At 40.0% G+C, this 20,708-nt stretch overlaps 1 protein-coding gene across 5 annotated transcripts in view; it reads left to right on the top strand.

Annotated features, from left to right (window-relative positions):
* Positions 1–1,341: 1,341 nt before the first annotated feature.
* Positions 1,342–20,708, top strand: part of LOC108246256 (pre-B-cell leukemia transcription factor 1) — a 104,352-nt gene continuing 84,985 nt past the window's right edge. Inside the window, exons 1-2 of one of the 5 annotated variants that reach the window (XM_017433708.3) lie at positions 1,342–2,117; positions 4,617–4,690. In XM_017433708.3, the coding sequence (XP_017289197.1) occupies positions 1,930–2,117; positions 4,617–4,690 (262 nt within the window). In that variant the 5' untranslated portion in view covers positions 1,342–1,929. The remainder of the gene's footprint in view (positions 2,118–4,616; positions 4,691–20,708) is intronic. The other 4 variants (XM_017433709.3, XM_017433706.3, XM_017433707.3 and 1 more) reach the window with 4 other exon arrangements.

The following is a 20,708-nucleotide window of genomic DNA, read 5'->3' as shown; positions in this document are numbered from 1 at the left end:
TAGTACAGTATTTACATTTTTGCTTTAAGTGTGTCAAATATGTGTATATCCAGGCCAGTGATTTGTAGAGATGTGTTCATACTTTAGTTCCAGACTGGGGCTTATTTTTCCATCTCTCGTCCTCCTCCTCCTTCTCTTCCTCTCCTCAGAATGACTCTTGATAGAGGGGAGCAGCAGCAGTGAGGTTGTGCTGGGCCTGAAGGGCACTTTTCAGCCTGGCCAGACACACTCGGGCCTTGCTGCTTGGCTGCGCAACATGGGTCACCGCTTTACATTAGGAGTACCCTGCCAAAGCCAACCAAGTGGAGCCCTGCAACATGCCTGAAAATGAATGAACAAGTCTATGTCTCTTCTCCTACAAAATAAAGCATGCCTGACTGTAACGCTGCCTCGCTAACATTTTTATCACTAATGACAAGAAAGGTGCTTTTCATTCCCTGTCTCTCATTTTCCCCTCGACACCGAATGCAAAAAGGGTGACGATGTTTTGAACCTGTGTTTGTGTTTCTTAGTCTGTCAGCAAAATATCTAATGGACCACTGGACAGATTTCAATAAAACACCCAAAAAGTAATGCTTAAATGTACATTGAACTGATTATCTCTTGGAGTCAACTGAATTTAAATGACTATGTCTTAGTGAATTTTACAGATATTGAGCTAAAATAAGGTGTGGTAGTAGCTGAGTCTTTCCCAACACACAGCACGCTCTGAGCGCCACACATTGCACAATATCTTGGCTTAAAATTTTGACAATAGACTGAACACTGTTTGTTAGCGAAACATTTCATGAACCACTGGACAAACTTTAGTGAAACTTTCTGAACGGAATCCTTTAGCTCCTTTTAGCTTGCACCTAGCCTTTTGATACTTTTAGCAAGCATTTTATTTCTTTTAACTTCTAGCTATTGTTTTGCTACTTTTAGCTAGCCTTTTACTGTGTTTGGCTTAGAGCCAGCATTCCGCTTCTTTTGGCTTCTAGATAGCCTTTTTTATACTGGTTTTTCTACTTTGCTACCTTTGGATGTTAGTTAGCATCTTGCAGCTTTTAACAAGGGTTCTGCTTCCTTTGAATTTAAGAAATCAGTTTCAGCTTCTTCAGCAAATTTCAGCCATTCAGTCATTCAGCACTCAGCATTCACACTGTACTGTACTTTCACAGAAAATGATATTTCTTTCGTTAGTGGAAGAGTTTTCTCAGCCATAACCCTTCACGCACATGAATTGGAACAGCAGCTGATTGGTGTGGCTGATCTTGGTCAGAAGGAGAGAAGGAGAAGGAGAAGAGTTCCCACCAGGCTAGGGCCACACCACAGCTTCCTCTCTGCATCTTTGCATTACTACGACATTTTCACGAGATGCACCTTAAGGTGGGGCTAAACTCAGCGCGTTCCCCAATCGCGTCGCGCGGGTGGAGTCTGACTCTCCTGCTCTTTCTCGCTCCGCTCTCTCGCCGCCGCCTTCCCAGGCAGGCAGCTCCGCTCCGGACCTGACAGAAAGCAAAGAGGATGGAGTGAGTAGAGTGAATCCTCTGCCTTTTATTTCCTCGCACACTTTTCATCCCCCCCCACCTCTCAGCCTCTGAAAGAGAGCGGGGTTTCGGATGAGCGCGCCCACCAGAAGGCTGCCTGTCAGGAATTGAGAGCAGCTGTGGGGTTTGAACCCGCAGCCCGGTCCAGATCAGATTTCACATCCAGCTCCGACCAGCTGAGCTCAGAGTCTCACGGAGGGCTCGTTTCTCCGCGTCTCTCCTCCCCTGAAGCCCAGCTTTCTGTTTTCCTGTTCGGCGACAGCTCCTGAACGCTCCTGCGGAGGACAAACCGGCGCAAATATCGGAATTCCCCCTTCCCTCCCTTTTTATTATTATTATTGTATGAATTATTGCAGGATTTTGTAGCGTCAGAGAATTAGGCAAGAGGGGGGCAGAAGCCATGGACGAGCACCCGAGGTTGATGCACTCTCACACGGGGGTGGGCATGGCGGGGCACCCCGGCCTGCCGCAGCACATGCAAGACGGCGGCGGAGGAGCCGACGGCGACGGGAGGAAACAGGACATCGGAGACATTTTACAGCAGATCATGACCATCACGGACCAGAGTCTGGACGAAGCCCAGGCCAGGTACACCTCCGGCGGCTTCACGGGCGGGACGAGGCGGCGGCGCGTCCGCAGATTGTTCATGGAGCTAACATTTCAGGAACTTGAAAACGGCAACATTTAGAAACTTAAAACGTTCAGCTGAATTAAAGCAACACTTCCGAGCGCTTTAACAGAAAAACATGGCGTTTATTTTGTTGCCGACGTGTTGCAAACCTATAATATGTAAAAAAAAAGAAACACTTTGGCAGGTGTCCTAAAGTGAGCCTTTAAAAGTCTAAAGATGGAATTTGATCTTAGTGTTATATATATATATATATGAAAAAAACTATACTTAATAGTTTTTTTCTAAAACTAATTTAAAAACGTAAATTAAAAAAAAAAGTATTTTTAACATGAACTATAACCTATATATTATAGAATGAATTAATAATAATAATAATAATACAGGATGAACATAGTAACTATAATGTCCACTTTTCAACATTTTGCTGACTTCTGGACATTTAAATGAGAAAGACTGCTAACTATTTCTGCTGAGATAGCATGTTTCAGTGGTTTTCAAATAAAATTCAGCAAGGTACACCCAGCAAAGTTTTATATTAAGCTCCTAAATCTGTATGTCCAGATCGATGTGAAAGATACCCTACTCATTTCAGCAACTTTATGGAATCTAAATATGTGTGTATGTGTACATATATACACACACATGCATATATATATATATATATATATATATATATATATATATATATATATATATATATATATATATATATATTTAATGGGCCTATACAAAATCAATGGTACTGTTATTAGAAAAAAAGAAATATACTGACTAATTAACAACTTTAGAATTTAAAATGAATTGTTATCTACTATTTAGTAATATGAAATTACCAAAGCTTCTACTTTCTCTCTCAGACATTCTCTTTCAGTGACAGCCACGATGTAAATGCAAGAGAAGCTGTGCACGTAAATGTATTAATTCTACAGACCTGGGTCCAGGAGTGACTTCAGTTGGGTCCGGATCCAGTCTGAGGACCGCCATGAAGGGAACCCCTACCCAATCTATACTATTTGTAACACTGCTGATAAAAAAAACCACACACACAACAACTTTAACCTTTTAGGAGACAGACACCTGCAGGTTCATGAGGAAACTCTTAATGAACAAAACTAAATAAAACAGAAACAGAATTGCCCTTTTGGGTGATAGGAATTAGTAAGATCCTGATGGAAAAAGTATAAAATTATAAAATAAATAAATATAAAATTATAAAATAAATAAATATAAAATTATAAAATAAATAAATATAAAATGATAAAAAAATATAAATATTAAAATTAGAGCGTTCCAAGCTTTAAAACTGCAACAAAGGCCCTAACGAACCTCAGGAGGGAGGAAGGAGAGAGTGATTTGCACGTGAGTTGAGTTTACAACAGCAAAGCGGCAGTTTTCAAAAAAAAAATTCTTAAAAAAACAAAAGAAAAAAACTTGCAAAACTGCAGTGTTTAGGAAAGAATCCATAAAAGCAAATAAAATAAATGATTTGAAATAAGCAAACAGATAACAAAATTTTTGGGCCTGTAAAAGAGTGGAATTTAAAAAGGTAAATACAATTGAAATTTGAAAGGAAGCTGCAGCAAAACCTACCTTTTTTACTTGTGATTCATCTTCAAAATTCATCTTTCACACTCTGAGTAACATTAAATAAAAGTGTAATAACACATTTAATAAGAACTTTGGAAAGTGTGTCATTTTATAACCCCATAACAGCCAAAGGAACACTATTAAAGCTGTAGGACGTGTACTTACAGGCATTATTTGCATTTTCTAATAATTATTGCAACATTTTATATATCAGAAATGATAGTGACAGCTCTGGAAAAGTCTCAGATTTGCATTTAGTATTCTGTGGGTCTTAAAAAGTATAGAACAAAAGAAAATTGAGTTTGTGTTTCCAGACTTTATTTTCCTTCTATTATTAAAATTAGATTTTTATCAATAATAGCAATCACAAAGAGCAAAGTGATTTTCAAATCCACTATATCTAAAATATAGACATAAAGTACTGCACAAACATTTTAAACCTATATCAGTTTTGTTATACTTTGGTTCCAAAATATGTTTTTTTTTTTTTTAATTTTAAGGAAAATATTAGGGAATGAAAACAGTACGATAGTCATAGATTGTGTTTACAATCCAAGATACCATGTGGACCTGGCAAAACTTAAATACTCTGTTGCAACCGCAACAGAGACACTCGAGAAGCAAACGCTGCTTTTTAGTTGACTTTATCAAAACACAGTTTAACCTAAACGAACCTCTTCTGTGTAATTTCATGTTTAGCATACAGGCGAAAAATCTGGGATTTTTAGCCTGGAAAAGCTTGAAATTTAAAAACAAGAAAGGTGCAGAAACTCTGGAGGGAGCTATTTCTTGTCAAGTAATTTAAGCTGATGTCTGTTTTTTTTTTCTTCCTGCTTTGTTTTGTTCATAAAGCCACTTGTCTTTTTCAGGAAACATGCTCTGAACTGTCACAGAATGAAGCCGGCTCTTTTCAACGTCCTGTGCGAAATCAAAGAAAAAACAGGTAGGTCCGCTCTCTGTTCTGCAGTACCACGAGCAGCTCCAGCCGGGTGAACGCCGGAAAACCCAGCCCTTCATCTTCAGCCTTTCTGTGTACGCTTCTTGACGTGTCAGACGTGTGCTTCCTCCTGTTTTTGAATGCTCCACAGTCATAACTTCCAACTATTCTCGTCATTTACCATCACAACATAGATGAGGTTTATTGTGGCAGAATTACAAAAGCAAAATTGTCACAAATACAGTGATGTCTCCCCTTTGCGAGTTAACTGTCAGGTCTGTTGAGAACATCTGTCTCTATTATGTATCGTGTCTCTCTATTAAAGCAGCATGCCAGCAAAATAATTGCTCAGAAAAAAATAAAGCGGCACAGGAAGTTTAAGTCAGGTTTCCACATCCTTTCCCAGCCCTAGTGACATTTTTGAAATTGGCGCAGACAGAATAATTGCACTTCAAGCTGATATCAAGCATCTTATCTTTGTTTTCCTCCCAAAAACTTCCATTGATGAGAGATTGAGTTGACAAAGGGAGCCGGTTGCTCTCCCAGTGTTTCACACTCATTAGTGCATGAAATCAAATAGAAAGGGTGGAGGGTCTTGTTGTCTGTCACATTGCGCTTGCTCACACTTGACCTTTTGCGGTGGCTGTTGTTTATATTGGTTTTTAACACAGAAGGCAGCCTGTTGCTTTTATAGATGTTCTTGTGGAAACTCGGCCAGCTGCCTAAAGGTGGCATCTCACCGGGCTGCCACCATTACACCCTACATGGCGAGTTGAAAAAAGGCAAAATGTCTCTTACAGTTTGACCTAATTCTGAGTGTTTGCGACGAGGTGATCAATGAGCCATGCGGCTATGTTTTGGGCATCCAATTTTTGGAAATCATGTTCTGTTTTTGTGTGCGTGGCTTCGAAACCTGTATTCCAGAACTGTGCGCATTGTTTAGTTGCCCACATCCACCACAGCTGGCTTTGTAGCCTCCTTGACTGTCGCCCCCATGTTTCGGATTTAATCTACAGGAGTACGCTTTAGAAACAAAAATAGGCAGATTTGGATTTTATGTTTTATTTAGTTTTTTTTTAAATAAATTTAATTTATCAGCGTGGCTTTTAGACCTGGACATTTGCCTTGCTCTTGAGATGGGATCGAAGCACTCGCTAGAACTGTGTCGCTGTTTCGAGAGAAAAGTTCTTGCACAGATTTCTTTACCATTTTCAAAAGTCAAGCAACTCACGCATGGAGATTGAGACATTTTAGCGACCCCTTCCTGAAGGCTCTTCACCAACTAGCTGCAGCCGAGAGAAATAACCCCCCCCTCCCCTAAAAAAAGCCCCTGCGATTTATCGTGAGCTTGTTGCAGCCTCAGGAGTGAGCAAAGGGGAGGGTTGGCTTTTTTAAGCCTACTGGCTTGCTCCTCTTTCTGTTGTCTTAGTATGTTCTTTGTAGGGGGAGTGACATAGATATGCACCGTGTTTTACTCCCTACAGCTTCGCAGAGTTCATCCAAAGTTCGGCTCTGCTGAAAATACAAAGTAACTTAGAGCACTTCCTGCCTGCACACTGCTTCTTCTTCCTCTTCAGCTGGTAACCTATTAATCCGAGGTGCGGCTAATGGAGCTCCATAGGAGATCTTGGGCTTGTTGTCATGTTGGAGACACTTCTTTTAGTTCAATGGAGAAACAGTGCTGAGTTTTTGGCATGATTGTTCAGAGTTTACTGTCAGGTTTACAGAGGGAAAATTCTGAAATGCTGTTCCAGTAAGAAAATAATCTACATCATTATGATCACTACATCGAAGAATTGTTGGAAACCTTCTGTCAGTGTCCACCAGGCTTAACAGGAAAAAAAGTGTTGTGTAGACAATACAAAAGGAAAAGAAATTGTTCATCAAATCTGCAAGAAAGTTTGCCTGACCTTATCATCCAAACATGGTGTCCCTTCTGCTTAGTTTTTCAAAAATCAAGTGATCAAACTTTTAAAATGAGTTTCACCTGTGCCGATTTTGACAATTTGGCAATATATTTTCAGCCATAATTGTAGTTTTCAGGTTTCTTCAAACTCTACAGCTGTTCTGGAAATAAACAGACCAAAATAAATAAAGAACAACAGGCTTGTTGACCTGTCCAGTGGTTCAGTTTATTTTGAAATCAAAACAGCGAAGTAAACAGAAATTGAGATTTTTTTTTATTTTATTTGTGTGTTTTAAATATGAAATTATAAATTTAAACATGTTTGATTTATTTTAAAAAAAAAAAATTTGTTGAGTCAACGCTTTTATGTACCAAAACAAAATTGTATTTTTTAATCTAGTACTGGGTGGCACAGGAGAGTAGTGGTTAGAGCTGTCCCCTCCCAGCAAGAAGGTTGTAGGATCGCATCCTGACCTGGGGCCTTTCTGGGTGGAGTTTACATGTTCTCCCTGTCCACACGTGGGTTTACTCCGGGTACTCCGGTTTCCTCCTACAGACCAAAAACATTCATGTTAGGTTAATTGGTGACTGGAAATTGTCCCTAGTAGTGCTGGGCGATATAATGATACATATCGTGGGGACGATAGAAAAGTGTCTATCATGATATATTTTTTTCTATCATAATTGTATCAATGATTCATGTAAATATTTCATAACGTAGGCTACGACGAATGTATTAGTGTTGTCACTTTGCATACATTCAGTTTATATAAGTGATAAATAAGAAGAAAAAATAACTATTTTGCGAAGAACCTCCGTTTTGCGACATGACGCTGCTTTACGTGTGGGTTTGCGACATGCTTTACGGCAGTGGCTTTCTGTGCGGCCCGGCGGCACACCATATTCTGTGACCCAACGTATGTGTCGGCATTTAAGTCATAAGTGCTGAAAGATGGAGACGCATGAAGTATCAAACTCGGGGTCGCAACAAGTAGAGACAGCTAGCAGGCAGCCCAAGAAGAAAAACTTTTACCAAAACCAGGGGGACGTCTGTGATTTGGTTCAAGAAGTCCGACACGGAGCAGAAAAAGGTAATATGCTAACTCTGCTATTAGACTGTTTTCTTATCTGACGCCAACACAACAAACCTCTTCTATCACTTAAAGAAGAACCACGAAAAAGAATATTTAACAATCCAAAAAGTGCAAGGTCAAACAAGTTGTAAAAGAGCCGGGAAAGTTGCAAAAACGAAAACTATAACCGGCCGAAGATAATAGTCTGTTGTCATTTGATACTGTCACGTCGTAACAGGTACATATATATTGCTGCACTAAAATGCTGCAAATCTCATTTGTGAAAGTTCAGTTAAACGTCACTTCGAAATAAAGCTTGAAAAAAGTAAGAAATTAGATTATTTTTTCGTATTTTTCAGAGATTAACTGACAACGTACGTAATTGGGGTATATCGTGATATATATTGTTATCGTGATATAAAATTATCCATATCGGGATATAGAATTTTTTTCCATATCGCCCAGCACTAGTCCCTAGGTGAGAGAGTGAATGGTTGTTTGTCTCTATGTGTCCCTGTGATGGACTTGCGACCTGCCCAGGGTGTCCCCCGCCTCTCGTACAGTGACTGCTGGAGATTGGCACCAGCTCCCTGCGACACAGAATGGAGAAGCGGGTAAAGAAAACGGATAGATTAATCTAGTACTTTTTCCTCAGACAATGATTAGCTGTCTCTTTTACATAAAGTAAAAGAGACATGATATATAAATAAATTTCACTTCACTTACAAACTAAGTCAAAGCAGCTGGCAGTGTTTTGGGGCATACAGAGCAGCAAGTCGAAACCGCTGGGAATGTTTTGGGCAGTATCGAGGTGTGAGGTAATGCAGCTGCGTGTGTACGGAGCGGCAAGCTAAAGCATTTTTGCACATACTGAAGCATGTGGGAGCGTTTCGGGGTGTACTGAGCGGCGAGCCGGAGTAGCCGGGAGCGTTATGGGGCAAACCGGGCGCCGAGCAGAAGCAACTCGGAGTGTTTTGGGGTGTATGGAGCTGCAAGCCAAAGCAGCTGGGACCATTCTGGCGCATGCCAAGCAACGAGCCGAAGCAGCTGGCAACTTTTTGGGGTGTGCCGAGTGGTCAGCCGAAGCGGAGCTGCAGCTGAAGCTGCTGGAACATTGGCTGCAGAGGCTCTGTGTGTGTTACACTGTGTCCGGTTTTCTGCTCGTGTGTATTTTCCACTGTAGCTGTCCCTGCAGCAGCTAACAGCACCTGCAGGACACAGTGCCAGTGCTGATCTAAAGGCTGAACTTGTGACCTGATCTGTGTGCTTTCGCTGGAGTGAAGTGAGGAATGGCTGACAGAACGATCAGGCAGTGTAAACAGGCACAAGAGTGGAGGAAAGAGGAAGGAAGGAACTTTTTATTTAAACTACTGCCTCCCGTGCTTTTATATATGTATGTGTTTGTTTTGTCTTTGTCAGACATCGGCTGCAGTATGTCTTTATCCTGTTTCAGTCTAGGCTTTTTCGGTCTGTTTTACTTTTAAGTATGCTATTTTGTGTGTGGCATTCGGCATTTGTAATAAAGTACAGAGTGTAAAAGTTAAAGTAAACATTAAAATATGCCGTTAAAGCTGACATCTTTGTTCTGTGTTGGTTCTAACAATGAGTTTTGTTATATTTTGTCTGGGCATGGACCGACTAAAAGGTATAACACTGTCAAAACCACTACATACTTTTGTCATACAATTCGTACGGTTTGAATGCCTTTTAATAAGACACCCTCTGGTCTCACTCTCCTACCTGTTGCTCTGAGTCATCACTCAATAGTGTATAGTAGCTGAGGGGAGAATACACCTAAACTTTAAGGCTCTTCAACCTCCTAAGGCCCAAACTCTAGCATGGTATGCATTTTTAGCATTTTTAACTTTGCTTAGTTATTTGGGCTGATTGGGACCTGATGAGTGTACAGTCATGGTTTGACTGCCAGAGGAGCAACACCCATCTCTATTTTGGAAGTGACGTGTTTCAAAATAAGCATTTGCAACAAGCTACAAGAGTCAGCATGTTAAGCAGGTGAAATACAGACCCTCCAGGATTTCGCGATGTTGCGATCGCAACTATTAACGCAAAATCAAGCAAACCCTGCGAAATCGTTACTTTTTGCAACTTTGCCCAAAACACCGCAACTTTAACCCAATATTTATGGTGGAATACAAAATAGCCCCAAATAACACGAAGAAGAGATGTGACGTCACTTCCTGTTAATATCAGAATGCCAGGAGCATGCAGGAGCAGCGACCGAAGCCAAAATGTGCGCTAATGCTTCACATTTGCCCACAAAGATTTCAGCAAAGGACCGCAGTGAAGTTAGTTTTAAGTTGGATATTCGCGCTCCGCGGAGTTAGCGGCGTCTAGCTCACGGCTGACCCGAAACAGGAACACTAATGTCAGCCAGCCGTTCTCTGCCGGCCCCTTCTCTCACACGCGGTGGTTCACTTAGGGACGGCTGGCCGACATCAGCGTTGCTGTTTCGGGTCAGCCGTGAGCTAGACGCTGCTAACTCCACAAATATCCAACTTAAAACTAACTTCACTGTGGTCGCAAACAGTTTCCTACCCAGCTGCACAAGAGTGGGGGGAAGCTGCTTTGCACGTCCTGCAGTGTAATCATGGAGCATAAACGCATCGACAAACACTTTGTGTCTGCAAAACATGTGAGGAGAGCTGCAGACGAGGGACAATCCAGAAATGGTCATGAATGTCAGTTTAGAAGCTATCAAAGTTCTCAAAAAAAAAAGCACCTTTTGAGAATGTCAATGTTTGTTATCTTACAAAACTAGTAAGTATTTTTGGTTTATATATAAGTTATGGTTTTTTATTGATTTTAGTGAAAAAAAAATTGCAACTTGTCATCGCAACTTTTAGGAAAATGCCCTGCAAAATCAGGCATTTTAGCCCGCAACAATCACAAAAAATGCCTGTGAAATCCTGGAGGGACTGGAAATATATATAGTCTGCTGCAGGCTGACTACAGAGGCTAATAAGCAGCTAAATTACCAACATCAGTTTATCAGGCTCTAAATGTTACTTCACAAAGAGCAGAACAGCAGAGAAAAAAAAATACAGGTACAGTTAATTTAGAATGATAAATAAACTATAATCAAATGTAAATAGTCTGTTAACACTGGTGTTTTAGTCGACATTTTTAAAATAAAACTAAATTTTAAGTTCACTCTCAATACTTGTGATTTAATAAAAAATTGATCCTTGATCTTTAATATAATCAGAAATAATAATATTGTTTAAGTCTGTGCATTAAAAAAAAATCTAAAAAAATATTATTTATTAATATTATACCTATAAAGTTTTCATTATTACACAATATGTGATCACATTTAGGCAACAAAGGTAATGGCAATTCCAGTTTTGTTTTCGAACATATGTAACAAGCATTTTTTAAGTTTTGATACCATAATACTGTGGTAGTTTAGCTCAGGGTATCATGCCTAGTTCTGTCAAACAGAAATATATTCAGCAGTTTGACTTCACTGCCGTTGGGCCACAAACCCATAAGCTCTCCCTCACTGAATGAAATGAAGGTATGAAGTAAACCCTCTGTGTTGGTTACAGATATTTTGAAGTTGGGACTGTTTTGTCTGGGTCTTCATCATTACTATTTTCATGATTGATGAAAAGGGCTTTTTAAATAAGCAAACGCTTTGACAAGCTGATTTGGAAAATGAGCTGCTTTGACCTCCGTAAACACTTTGTCAACATCATAAATCTCCGGCGGTGTCAAACAAAAGCCACTCCTTGACCGAGCTGCTTGGTAAACGCGCCACTTTGACTTGCTGTTTAATTTCTTTCCTCTCAACCTCGACAAAAGGCCGGCTTTCTCGTGGCGCGTGTTTGTGTAGGGTACGGTTTCAAGCCTGGGGGATCCAACATTTATAAAAGTGACTCGCCGAGTGATGTAATGTTATTTTTTGAAGGGTGAAAATGGGGTGTTTTACAGGGGCAGCGGAGCAGTGTTTGACGGGATGAAATGAGCGAGAGGTCTGATTATGAAAGGTGTGTGGAAGCCTACACAGTGCTGACTTGTCACAGCGCTTGTATGCTTGGCATCTGTCTGTTTGTGTTCTAGAGGCTGAGCTCAGCTCAGTAACAACACTCGGAGGTGGCCTTCAGGCTGAACAGGTATGATGCAACCTCCCACATCATACAGGCTGCTTACTTTGTGAAACGACTATATTAGTTTTGTCTTTGCTTATATGCCTGTCTGTTAGCAAAATATCTCATGACTCACTAACCAGATTTTAATGAAACTACCAGAAAGTAATCACTGAGAGTAGATCTATAACTAAAATAACTTTTAGAATTAACAAGATGACTGCTATAGCCAACCAATCTCAAAAAAACAAAAATGACTATATTGTTGTCATTTTTACAGATATTGAGCTAAAATGCAGTGTGTTAGTAGCTGAGAGTTTCCCCCAACACAAACTCAGAGCACTAACTGATCAAGTGAGATCTGTTTTTAAAACTTTCCCATTAACTATTGGAGTCAACTCTGTTTGTCTGTTAGCAAAATATTTCATGAAACTGAATGGATTTTAATGAAACTTTCAGAAAGCAATTGCTGTACAAACATCAACATCTGATTAATTTTTGGAGTGAAACCAATTCAAAATGGCTGCCACAGCCAATTGATTTTAGGAAATACAAAAATGGCTGTAACTCTGTCAATATTTTTGTCAGGATCTGTGGAGACGAAGGCGATCCCTGAGCGCAGACTCATTTTAAATAACTAATTTAGTTAAGAAAAAATAAACAGAACAACAAAACAAAAGCTGGCGTGGCAGCAGAGACTAAATCATACCAAAGGTGAGAACATAGGACACGGAGCAGTGAAAACAGGAACGGGCACAGAGACGGAAACAAACAAACAACATCAAACAATGAACCAGCGGAGCGTGGAAGGCAATGACCGGGTTTTCAAGACAGGGGATGATGAGGTAAGTGGAGACAGGTGGCGTGATTACGAAGTAGGGACAGGTGTAGGTGGGTGTGGCAGGGAGACAGAGACAGAGAGACTGAGGAGGAGCAAATGAAACATGAAACAAGAGACAAGACAGAAACCAAACACAAACCAACAAACTAAATAAAAATAAAACAAAACCATAACACAGAAAAAACCCAAATCACCACAATTCCACATATAATGGTAAAATGTAGTGTGGCTGTAGCTGACATTCATTTACAACACATACTCTAAGCTCGCCACGTTGCACAACATTTTTGCTTAAAATTTTAGCATTACCTGTTAGAGTCAAGCCTGTCTATTTGTTAGCAAAATATCTTGCGAACCACTGGTTTGACTTAATTGAAATTATCAGAAAGTAATCATTGAAAGTACCTCCACAATTGATTATATTTTGAAGTTAACCTAATCCAAGATGGCCACCCCAGATAATTGACAGCAGATATTCGACAACAATTTGGCATCACGTACTTCAGGTTCCAACAGATCATGCAAGATTATCCATGTGATCGAGCAAAAGGTCATTTTCAAGGTCTGACCAAAGAAAGCTATAACTCTTTCCTTTTTCATCACAAGATAATCTTAGTTGAAAAGCACGAAAGGCAACGGGCGATATGCATTCCTTCAAGAAATACTGGGCATAATTGTTGAGACGACTGATGAATAAGTAGTTGGTAGAACAACTATTAAGTTATTAATCCTTTATGAAGCATAGCAGTGATGATTTGTCTTTTGCAAGGTACTGCTTTTTTTACTCTTCCATTCTGATCATCTGAGTCTCAGACAAATCTGTCTGCCTTCCATAGCTTGATCTATTAAAGGTTATAAAAGAGTGACAAGATACTTGGTGTGTAAAATTAGGGACTAGTGTGATTTTATTAGATGCCTTGTTTTGACCAAACAGCCCGTTATAGACAATGCTGTATTAATAGAGACTAAGAAAAGCACCAAATTCCTGTGTTAGAACACTAAATCATCACTATCTAAGGAGTTTTGATTTTTGCAGCTAAATTAAACTAGATCTATGACAGAATGGCGCCTGGCTCTAGACAGTTGTGATGCCCGCAGTTTATGAACCAAATAAATGTTTGATCTGTCAGTGTTGCAATTGACAATTGAAACAACTAAATGTATTTGGTAAAAGAGCGATTTGACTTGTGATTTGTCCCTGTGGACATGGCAGAGTTTGTTTCACTTTTCCACCACTCTCCTCTGATCATCTGTGGGAGATAACAGCTGTACGAGGCCTTTGTTTTGTATTAGATGCACAGTGAGAATCAGAGGATTGTCAGTCAGTGACAGTACTGTAAGTGGTGAGTTAATACCATTACAGTACAGAACAATGTGCTTACATTGTACATTATGCAAATTGTCAGCCTGCTAATTGATACATGTTAATCATATTAAGGAGCTTAATTATAGGAATCATACTGGTAATTATTACAGACATTAAATGCACAAGGAGAATGATCCAGGTTTTTTTTTTTTATGAGACTTTTATTGCTTTAAATGAGAGGTATATTTTATATATTTAATTGTATTTTCTGGACAGATTAATTGAGTGATTTGTCGTTTTTCTTTTTTTTTCTGGGTTGCATTTTGTAGAAAAATTATACCTAGCTTTCAGCAGCCAGTGTTGAGATCTAGGTAGACTTGTAAAGATCTCAATCTTGTAGCGGAAAGTCAACTCCGGCGCTCGATTGCTGCCATTTACCTCGATCAGAGCTCCCTGAGGGGTCTCAGTCCCCGCAGGTTTGTTTTTCTGTTACTTTTTTTATTTATTTATTTTTTTTATCGTCACACAAACCAGCTTAATGTGTTACCAATTTAATCAAGTCTGGAAATTTGTTATGCATGTTAAATTGAACACATAGCGGTACATGCAGATGTGGTTACCACCCCCCCACCACCCACTATAATGTAGTGTTTGGAATCTCATTTCCTCCTCTCTCCTCCCCTGTTGTTACTTGCAGACGCCACCTCCAGGCTTGCGCTGTCTGTTTCCCCACGAATGCGGCTCGACTTGGCTGCCGCCACTGCTCTCTGACACTTGGAGGCGGGCGGGCGGGGGGGGGGCTTCTCTCCACCTAGTGGAAATGACACAAATGAATATATACCACTTAAACCAGACCAAGATTAATGGTTCACTTTCGCTGCAGCTTAGTCCCACTGTCAGTTGCTGGGTGCTCGTTGGACAAAACCAACACTAATCAACATTTATTCCACTTTTGCCCTGGGCTCTCAGGAGTCTGTCAGGACCGCCTAACTACCCCACCACCCCCTCCACCCCCCAGCAATCCACCCCTTCCGCTGTCCGTCTCGCTACGCTTTTCACCTTTCATCCAGCTTCTCCGTACATCACCCTCTTCACTCAGCTCTGCTCCTCAGAGGAGCCCCCCTCCCATCAGGCCACATTAGAGTCATGATAGATTTTCTCTTTTCATTTGCATCTGATATTTAACGCAGGAAAGCAGTTGCTCCGTCGCCTTACGGCATGAGTGTGAGACTATTTTCAAAGCACTTTGTTTATCTGTGCTGCATTATGAAAACGAGGATATGCATTCACTCTTCAGTCAGGTGTGTGTGTGTGTGTGTGTGTGTGTGTCAGAGAGAGAGAGTCAGTGAGCGAATCAGGCAGTGTATTTATACAACACTTTATTTTCTCGAAGCTAGTATTTCAGATTTCTCGCTGCCAGGAATCTGAACTTTGATCCTGCCATTAGACCAGTGGTTCTCATATGTTTTTGTGCCGCACCTCTCTTTGGAGGAAGCAAATGGTTAGCCCCCCTACACACACACAAACACAATTCTTTTTTATGTTTTTTCTTTGTCATAGTAACAAAAAATTTGACGGTTTGTTATATTTTGTCTCTTGCCACAAGATCTTGCAAGACTACAACATCATAAGATTTCTTGTCTAGTTGAAAACTGTCTCTCAAATCCCAAAAAACTTTCTCCTAACTTTGTTGAAATTATGACTAAAGATGTACCTTCCACTTTAAATCGTGGCAGCAGTTTAAACTAATAGTCAGGCACTAGGACCACGCAGTTGCCTTATTCAATCTGTGTGAGAGTAGCTGCTGCAGCCTCTGCTGCTATGTACTGAGAGGAAGAGCTACGGTTACACATTTACATAAAACAGAACAAACTTAGTGTGAAGTTCACACAGTGATTTGGCGACTTTGAAGTTGAGAAAATAAAGTTTGAACCTCTCGCTATTCTGTCTGAGTTGAGAGGAATGGAGTTGATCATACCTTGAGGTGGAGGTGAAACCAGGAACCACCAGGAGATAAAAAGAAAGACATTAAAAATTACCAAGCATTTTAATTTAAAGAAAATCCAGTAAACTTGGTTCTGACTGATAAAAATGTATATATTGAAACAGTTAATATTATATTGTGTAAAAATATTTTTTAAATAATAAAATCTTATTTTATCTTGTCAGACAGGTGTCTCATTACGTTTCTAATTCTAATATATAAATATGAAATATTGCATTTTAGCCCATTTTACCTTGTTCCACACAAAAACAAGTCTGAGTGGCACCAACATCTAAGTATTAGTTCCATTTGCAATTTTTAGGCCTGAAAATAAAATCAAACTAAGAGTGGCCATTTACCCCACCCTTTAAAGACCCTTGCTCTTCTACCCTCCCCTGTCGTAGACACTCTTTAGACGACGGTTAAATGCATATGTAGTTGTATTTATTTTCCTAAAACTACACACTGTATGCAGAGTAAATGTCCTTCTGTTTTCTCTGACTAGCAGCGGTGGCATCCACAGATCTGCTGACTCCTCTGCTTGCGTTACAGACCTACAATCTGCTGCTGCTCACGTCTCTTTGTCCATCCACCAGCTTGGACAACAGCAGGCTCACAGTGCTAAATATAAAGAAACAGAACCAGGCACTATGTCAAGTTTCCTTAATCAGATCATTCTGTTCATTTTGAATCACATGTAAGCTGGTGTAGTGTTATTTCATTTATCAGTGCCATTAACTACTTCATGTGTTTGTGTGCAACAATAAAAGCTGCAGACTCACTTGCAATTTCTCAGCTTATCCACTTTGTATCTTTATTTTTCCATAAAAGCAATAGGTGTGAAATGTGAAAACATGTTAAATAAACTGTAGCCACTGTTTTTTGACAAGGGTCTCCTGGTGAGTGCAGGTATTCACTTTTCTTCCTTCCCCATTGCAAAACAGCTGCTTTGGTTGTGAGCTGCATTAGAATCTAACTTTTCAGCGTTATTGTCATTGTACATCATGACAACTCTTTAACCTTTGGAGTTAATGCAATTCAAGATGGCTGCCACAGCAAAGTGACTTCACCAAACTCAAAAACAACTACAACTCAGATTTTTTTCGAAACTGAGATAAAATCTGGTGATGTTGTAGCTGAAACATATCCCAAACTCAGGGTTTCCCCCAGAAAAGAGGCTAAGCCCGGTGGTAGGTGGCCGTTCGCCGGCCAATTGTCGGCCGACCGTAATTTAGTAAAAAAAAAGATAAAAGTTGACAAGAAAGTTAAAAATATGGCTATGTATTATGTGATATACTGCAAAAAACAAAAAGACACTTTTGAAATACTTTTAAAAACAAAAATACAATTAAAATAAATACAATTTATCACATTTACAAATTAAATTAAATTTAATTTAAATGAAAAAGTGCAAACAAGGCACCAACACACGTCTCATGTCAAGGCCAATGAATAACAACCGAGAACTCTGAAAAACGGAAAGATGCTGTACTGTACTGTGCTTTTTGTGGCATAGCCTGCATGTTGGATCACTACACAAAATATATCTAATGCTGAGTTTAATAGCATCATTTTACTGGTAAACAAAGATAATATTTTCACTAAGCACAAAACATGCTTACCATATTTGGTCTTGTAAAGCCACCCGCTGAATTTTAGCTCAACTAACCATTGTTGGTCAAACCTGCTCGTTCGATGTTTATTGTTGTGGCTCCGACCTGCTAACTCCGGGTAGCTGAAGGTGGCTCAGCCTCAGGGCTCATACAGGCGAACCAGCTCCGCCAGAGCAGCGAAATCATCCATTTTAAACGGAGCGTGGCGCGCACGGTCCGCACCAAGTTATAAAAGGTGCACGACATGACACCGTACGGGGACAGCGCGATTGCGTCACTGTTGGCGCGCAAAGGGTACGCGCGCCAACAGTGACGCAATCGCACTGTCTGGACAAGTAGCCCTTTTTAGGGACCAAAGCTCAGTTCTAATATGGTGAAACGTAACTTTTAGGTTAAAGATTAGGTTTTGGGTGAAGGTGTGAATTGAGTTTAGGTTAGGGTTAGGGTTAGGCAAGTACTGGGTTAGTTTTAGGTCAGGTTTGACCTTAAAAAAACAAAAGTGGCTATATATCAGGAAATTTTACATATACTTTGCTAAATTTTGGTGTGGTAGTAGCTAGGAGTCATTCCAAACACATGCTAACAGATCGTGCAAGATCTTTGCTTAAAACCTTTGCATGCAAGGTGTTGGGCGATATGCATTCCTTCAAAGAACATTCTACATTCACAGAGAAAATCAAACTATACATACTGTTTATGTGCTGTATGTTGCTGTTGCTTTGTTTTTGTCATGGGAAGTGGGATCTGTTTGCAGTTTTCACTGGGTGAAAACCACATAAAAACAGTCAAACAGCTTCTTACTGCAGGTTAGATTTTTATCCATGTCCAGAAAGTTGGAATTCCCCCCACCATCACCACCACCCAATATTCCCCTATAGCTTTTGTCCCTGCAAAGCTAAAACTGTGTGAGCAGCCAAAGCTTCTTTTCCTTCTCACTGAGATATTTAGCACAGTGTTGTCCATCTTGTCGGACTTCATGGCCAGAGGCGTTGTCACAGCACCAACTGGCCTCATTGAAGTGACATGGAGTGCTTTGTCAGCTCTGTGTCTCAGGTGCCAACGTGCGCTTCCTAAAATAAACTGTCATGCCGTGTGGCAGGATAGAAAAATGTAATAGGAGCGTGTTGGGGCCTTGTGTCCCCTGAAAGGAAACAAATGTTCCATAGCAGAAAATTCTTGTGGTTTTGGATGCTTTCCCAGTGTCAACACTAACAATGTGGAGAGGAACCTAAAGTGAGGAGTGTGATTGTCTGCATCATCAGCAGGGGTCACAGCAGGTTTTTCTTTCCTAGATATAGCCTTTTATGTAAATTCTTTTATACTATGGAGCAGTTAGATTTTGACAGCTCTTTCTTATCTCCAGACATCCTCTTCCAGAAATAGCTTGTGCTTACTGTTGTTAGCTCCTTTTCCTGTTTTATAAATGGTCTGTCATTTTCTGTTGCGGTACGACATTACTCTAGGGGAGTAAACTGAGGATGTGCACTTGGTTAAAGTCACTTTAAGAGAAATGTCAAGAGGTTGGAAAATGGTGAGAGCATGTATCAGCGTCAGGCCTGTAGCTCTGATCCATATTAGATCTCACTGTGGCCTCCGTGACATTTTAGCCCTTGTGGTAATGGTGCAGTTGGTTTGAACTGCCTCACTGCAAGAAGGTGGCAGGTTGGAAACTTGTGTAGAGCCTTTTAGTATGAAGTTTCCATGCTCTCCTCATGCATGCATAACTTTTTCTCTGGGTACTCGAGTCCCAAGGCATGTATGTTAAGTTAACTGGTAATTCTTAATTGTATGTGTGTATTCACATACGTGGTTGGTCTCTATATGATCCTGTCATGGACTGCCAACTTGTCCAGGGTGTATCTTAACTCTTGCAGCTTCATTTGACCCAAAACAATAGAACAAGATTAAGTGGGTACAGATGTTGAATAGATAGGTATTGGATTGATAAAAATGTGCATTTATTGCTTTTTTTAAAATATGCGAACCAAATCATTTTACCCATAATGTTGTGGTAAAACTATATTTAATTTTTTTTCTAATTACAGTCTCAGTTTTTAAAAAGTTGGGATGTGTGAAATGTAAGTTAAAACAGAATATAATGATTTGCAAATCTCATCAACCCATATTCTCTTCACAATGGAACATATTAAACGTATCATATATTGAAACCTAGAACTTTTTAAGAAAAAATAAGGTAATTTTGAACTTTTCTCCATCAACATATCTCCAAAAGAGTTGGGACAGGGACAACAAAAAGCCATAAAAGTAAGTGGTATGAATAAGAAACTGGGTATAAAAGGAACACTGTAGAGAAGTAAAGATGGGCAGAGGTTCAGAGTCCTCAAAACACTGTCTAAAACTCTGTGTTTTATATATATATATATATATATATATATATATATATATATTAAGTTTTATATTTTAGATGTTTTTTGCAAATATTGACTTATTTTCAATTTATGCCTGCAACACGTTCCAAAAAAGCTGGGACAGGGACATGTCTACCACTGTGTTACATCACCTTTTCTTTTACCAACACTCAATAAGTGTTTAAGAACTGACGACACTAATTGTTGAAGCTTTGTAGGTGGAATTCTTTCCCATTCTTGCTTAATATGCTTAATGTTCAGTTGCTTAACAGTCCTGGGTCTCCGTTGTTGTATTTTGCCCTTCATAATGCACCACACATTTTCAATGGGAGACAGGTCTGGACTAGAGGCTGACATTTTCTCGGGAATCCCACGGGTCACGGGATTCCCGCAGGATTCCCCTGGGATGGGAGTCAACTTTACTGTTAATCACGTGATCGGTACGGTACAGGATAAAAACTTAACGGGAGCAGACGGGAGCGGGAACCAACCAAAAAAAACCACCCCAAACAACAGCAAAACATAGTGCATGCACTGCCATTATGTAGTTTTATTTCAGAGAGCAGGTCAAAAGAACTACACTGCCCAAAATGCAACAGTGCTTCCGGTGGCTGCTTTCCGCGCTAACATCTGCGATACTGATGCGGTAAAAAAAAATGTTTTGCAACGCAAAGTAAAAAGTAATGACTTGCCGATTAGGCTCACAGAGTTGAAAGGAAAGTTGCAAATTTGATCAGACTTCGTGAGAGTCGAGTGTGACGGTGATAGCATGTTGAAATATTCAAATGTGATGATGTAAAAAGAAAGTAGCAGATATGGCAGT

Source organism: Kryptolebias marmoratus, linkage group LG24 (assembly GCF_001649575.2).
Source record: "Kryptolebias marmoratus isolate JLee-2015 linkage group LG24, ASM164957v2, whole genome shotgun sequence".
NCBI lineage: Eukaryota > Metazoa > Chordata > Actinopteri > Cyprinodontiformes > Rivulidae > Kryptolebias > Kryptolebias marmoratus.
The sequence above is the reverse complement of the archived record's forward strand: the minus strand, read 5'-3'. Positions and strand labels throughout refer to the sequence as shown.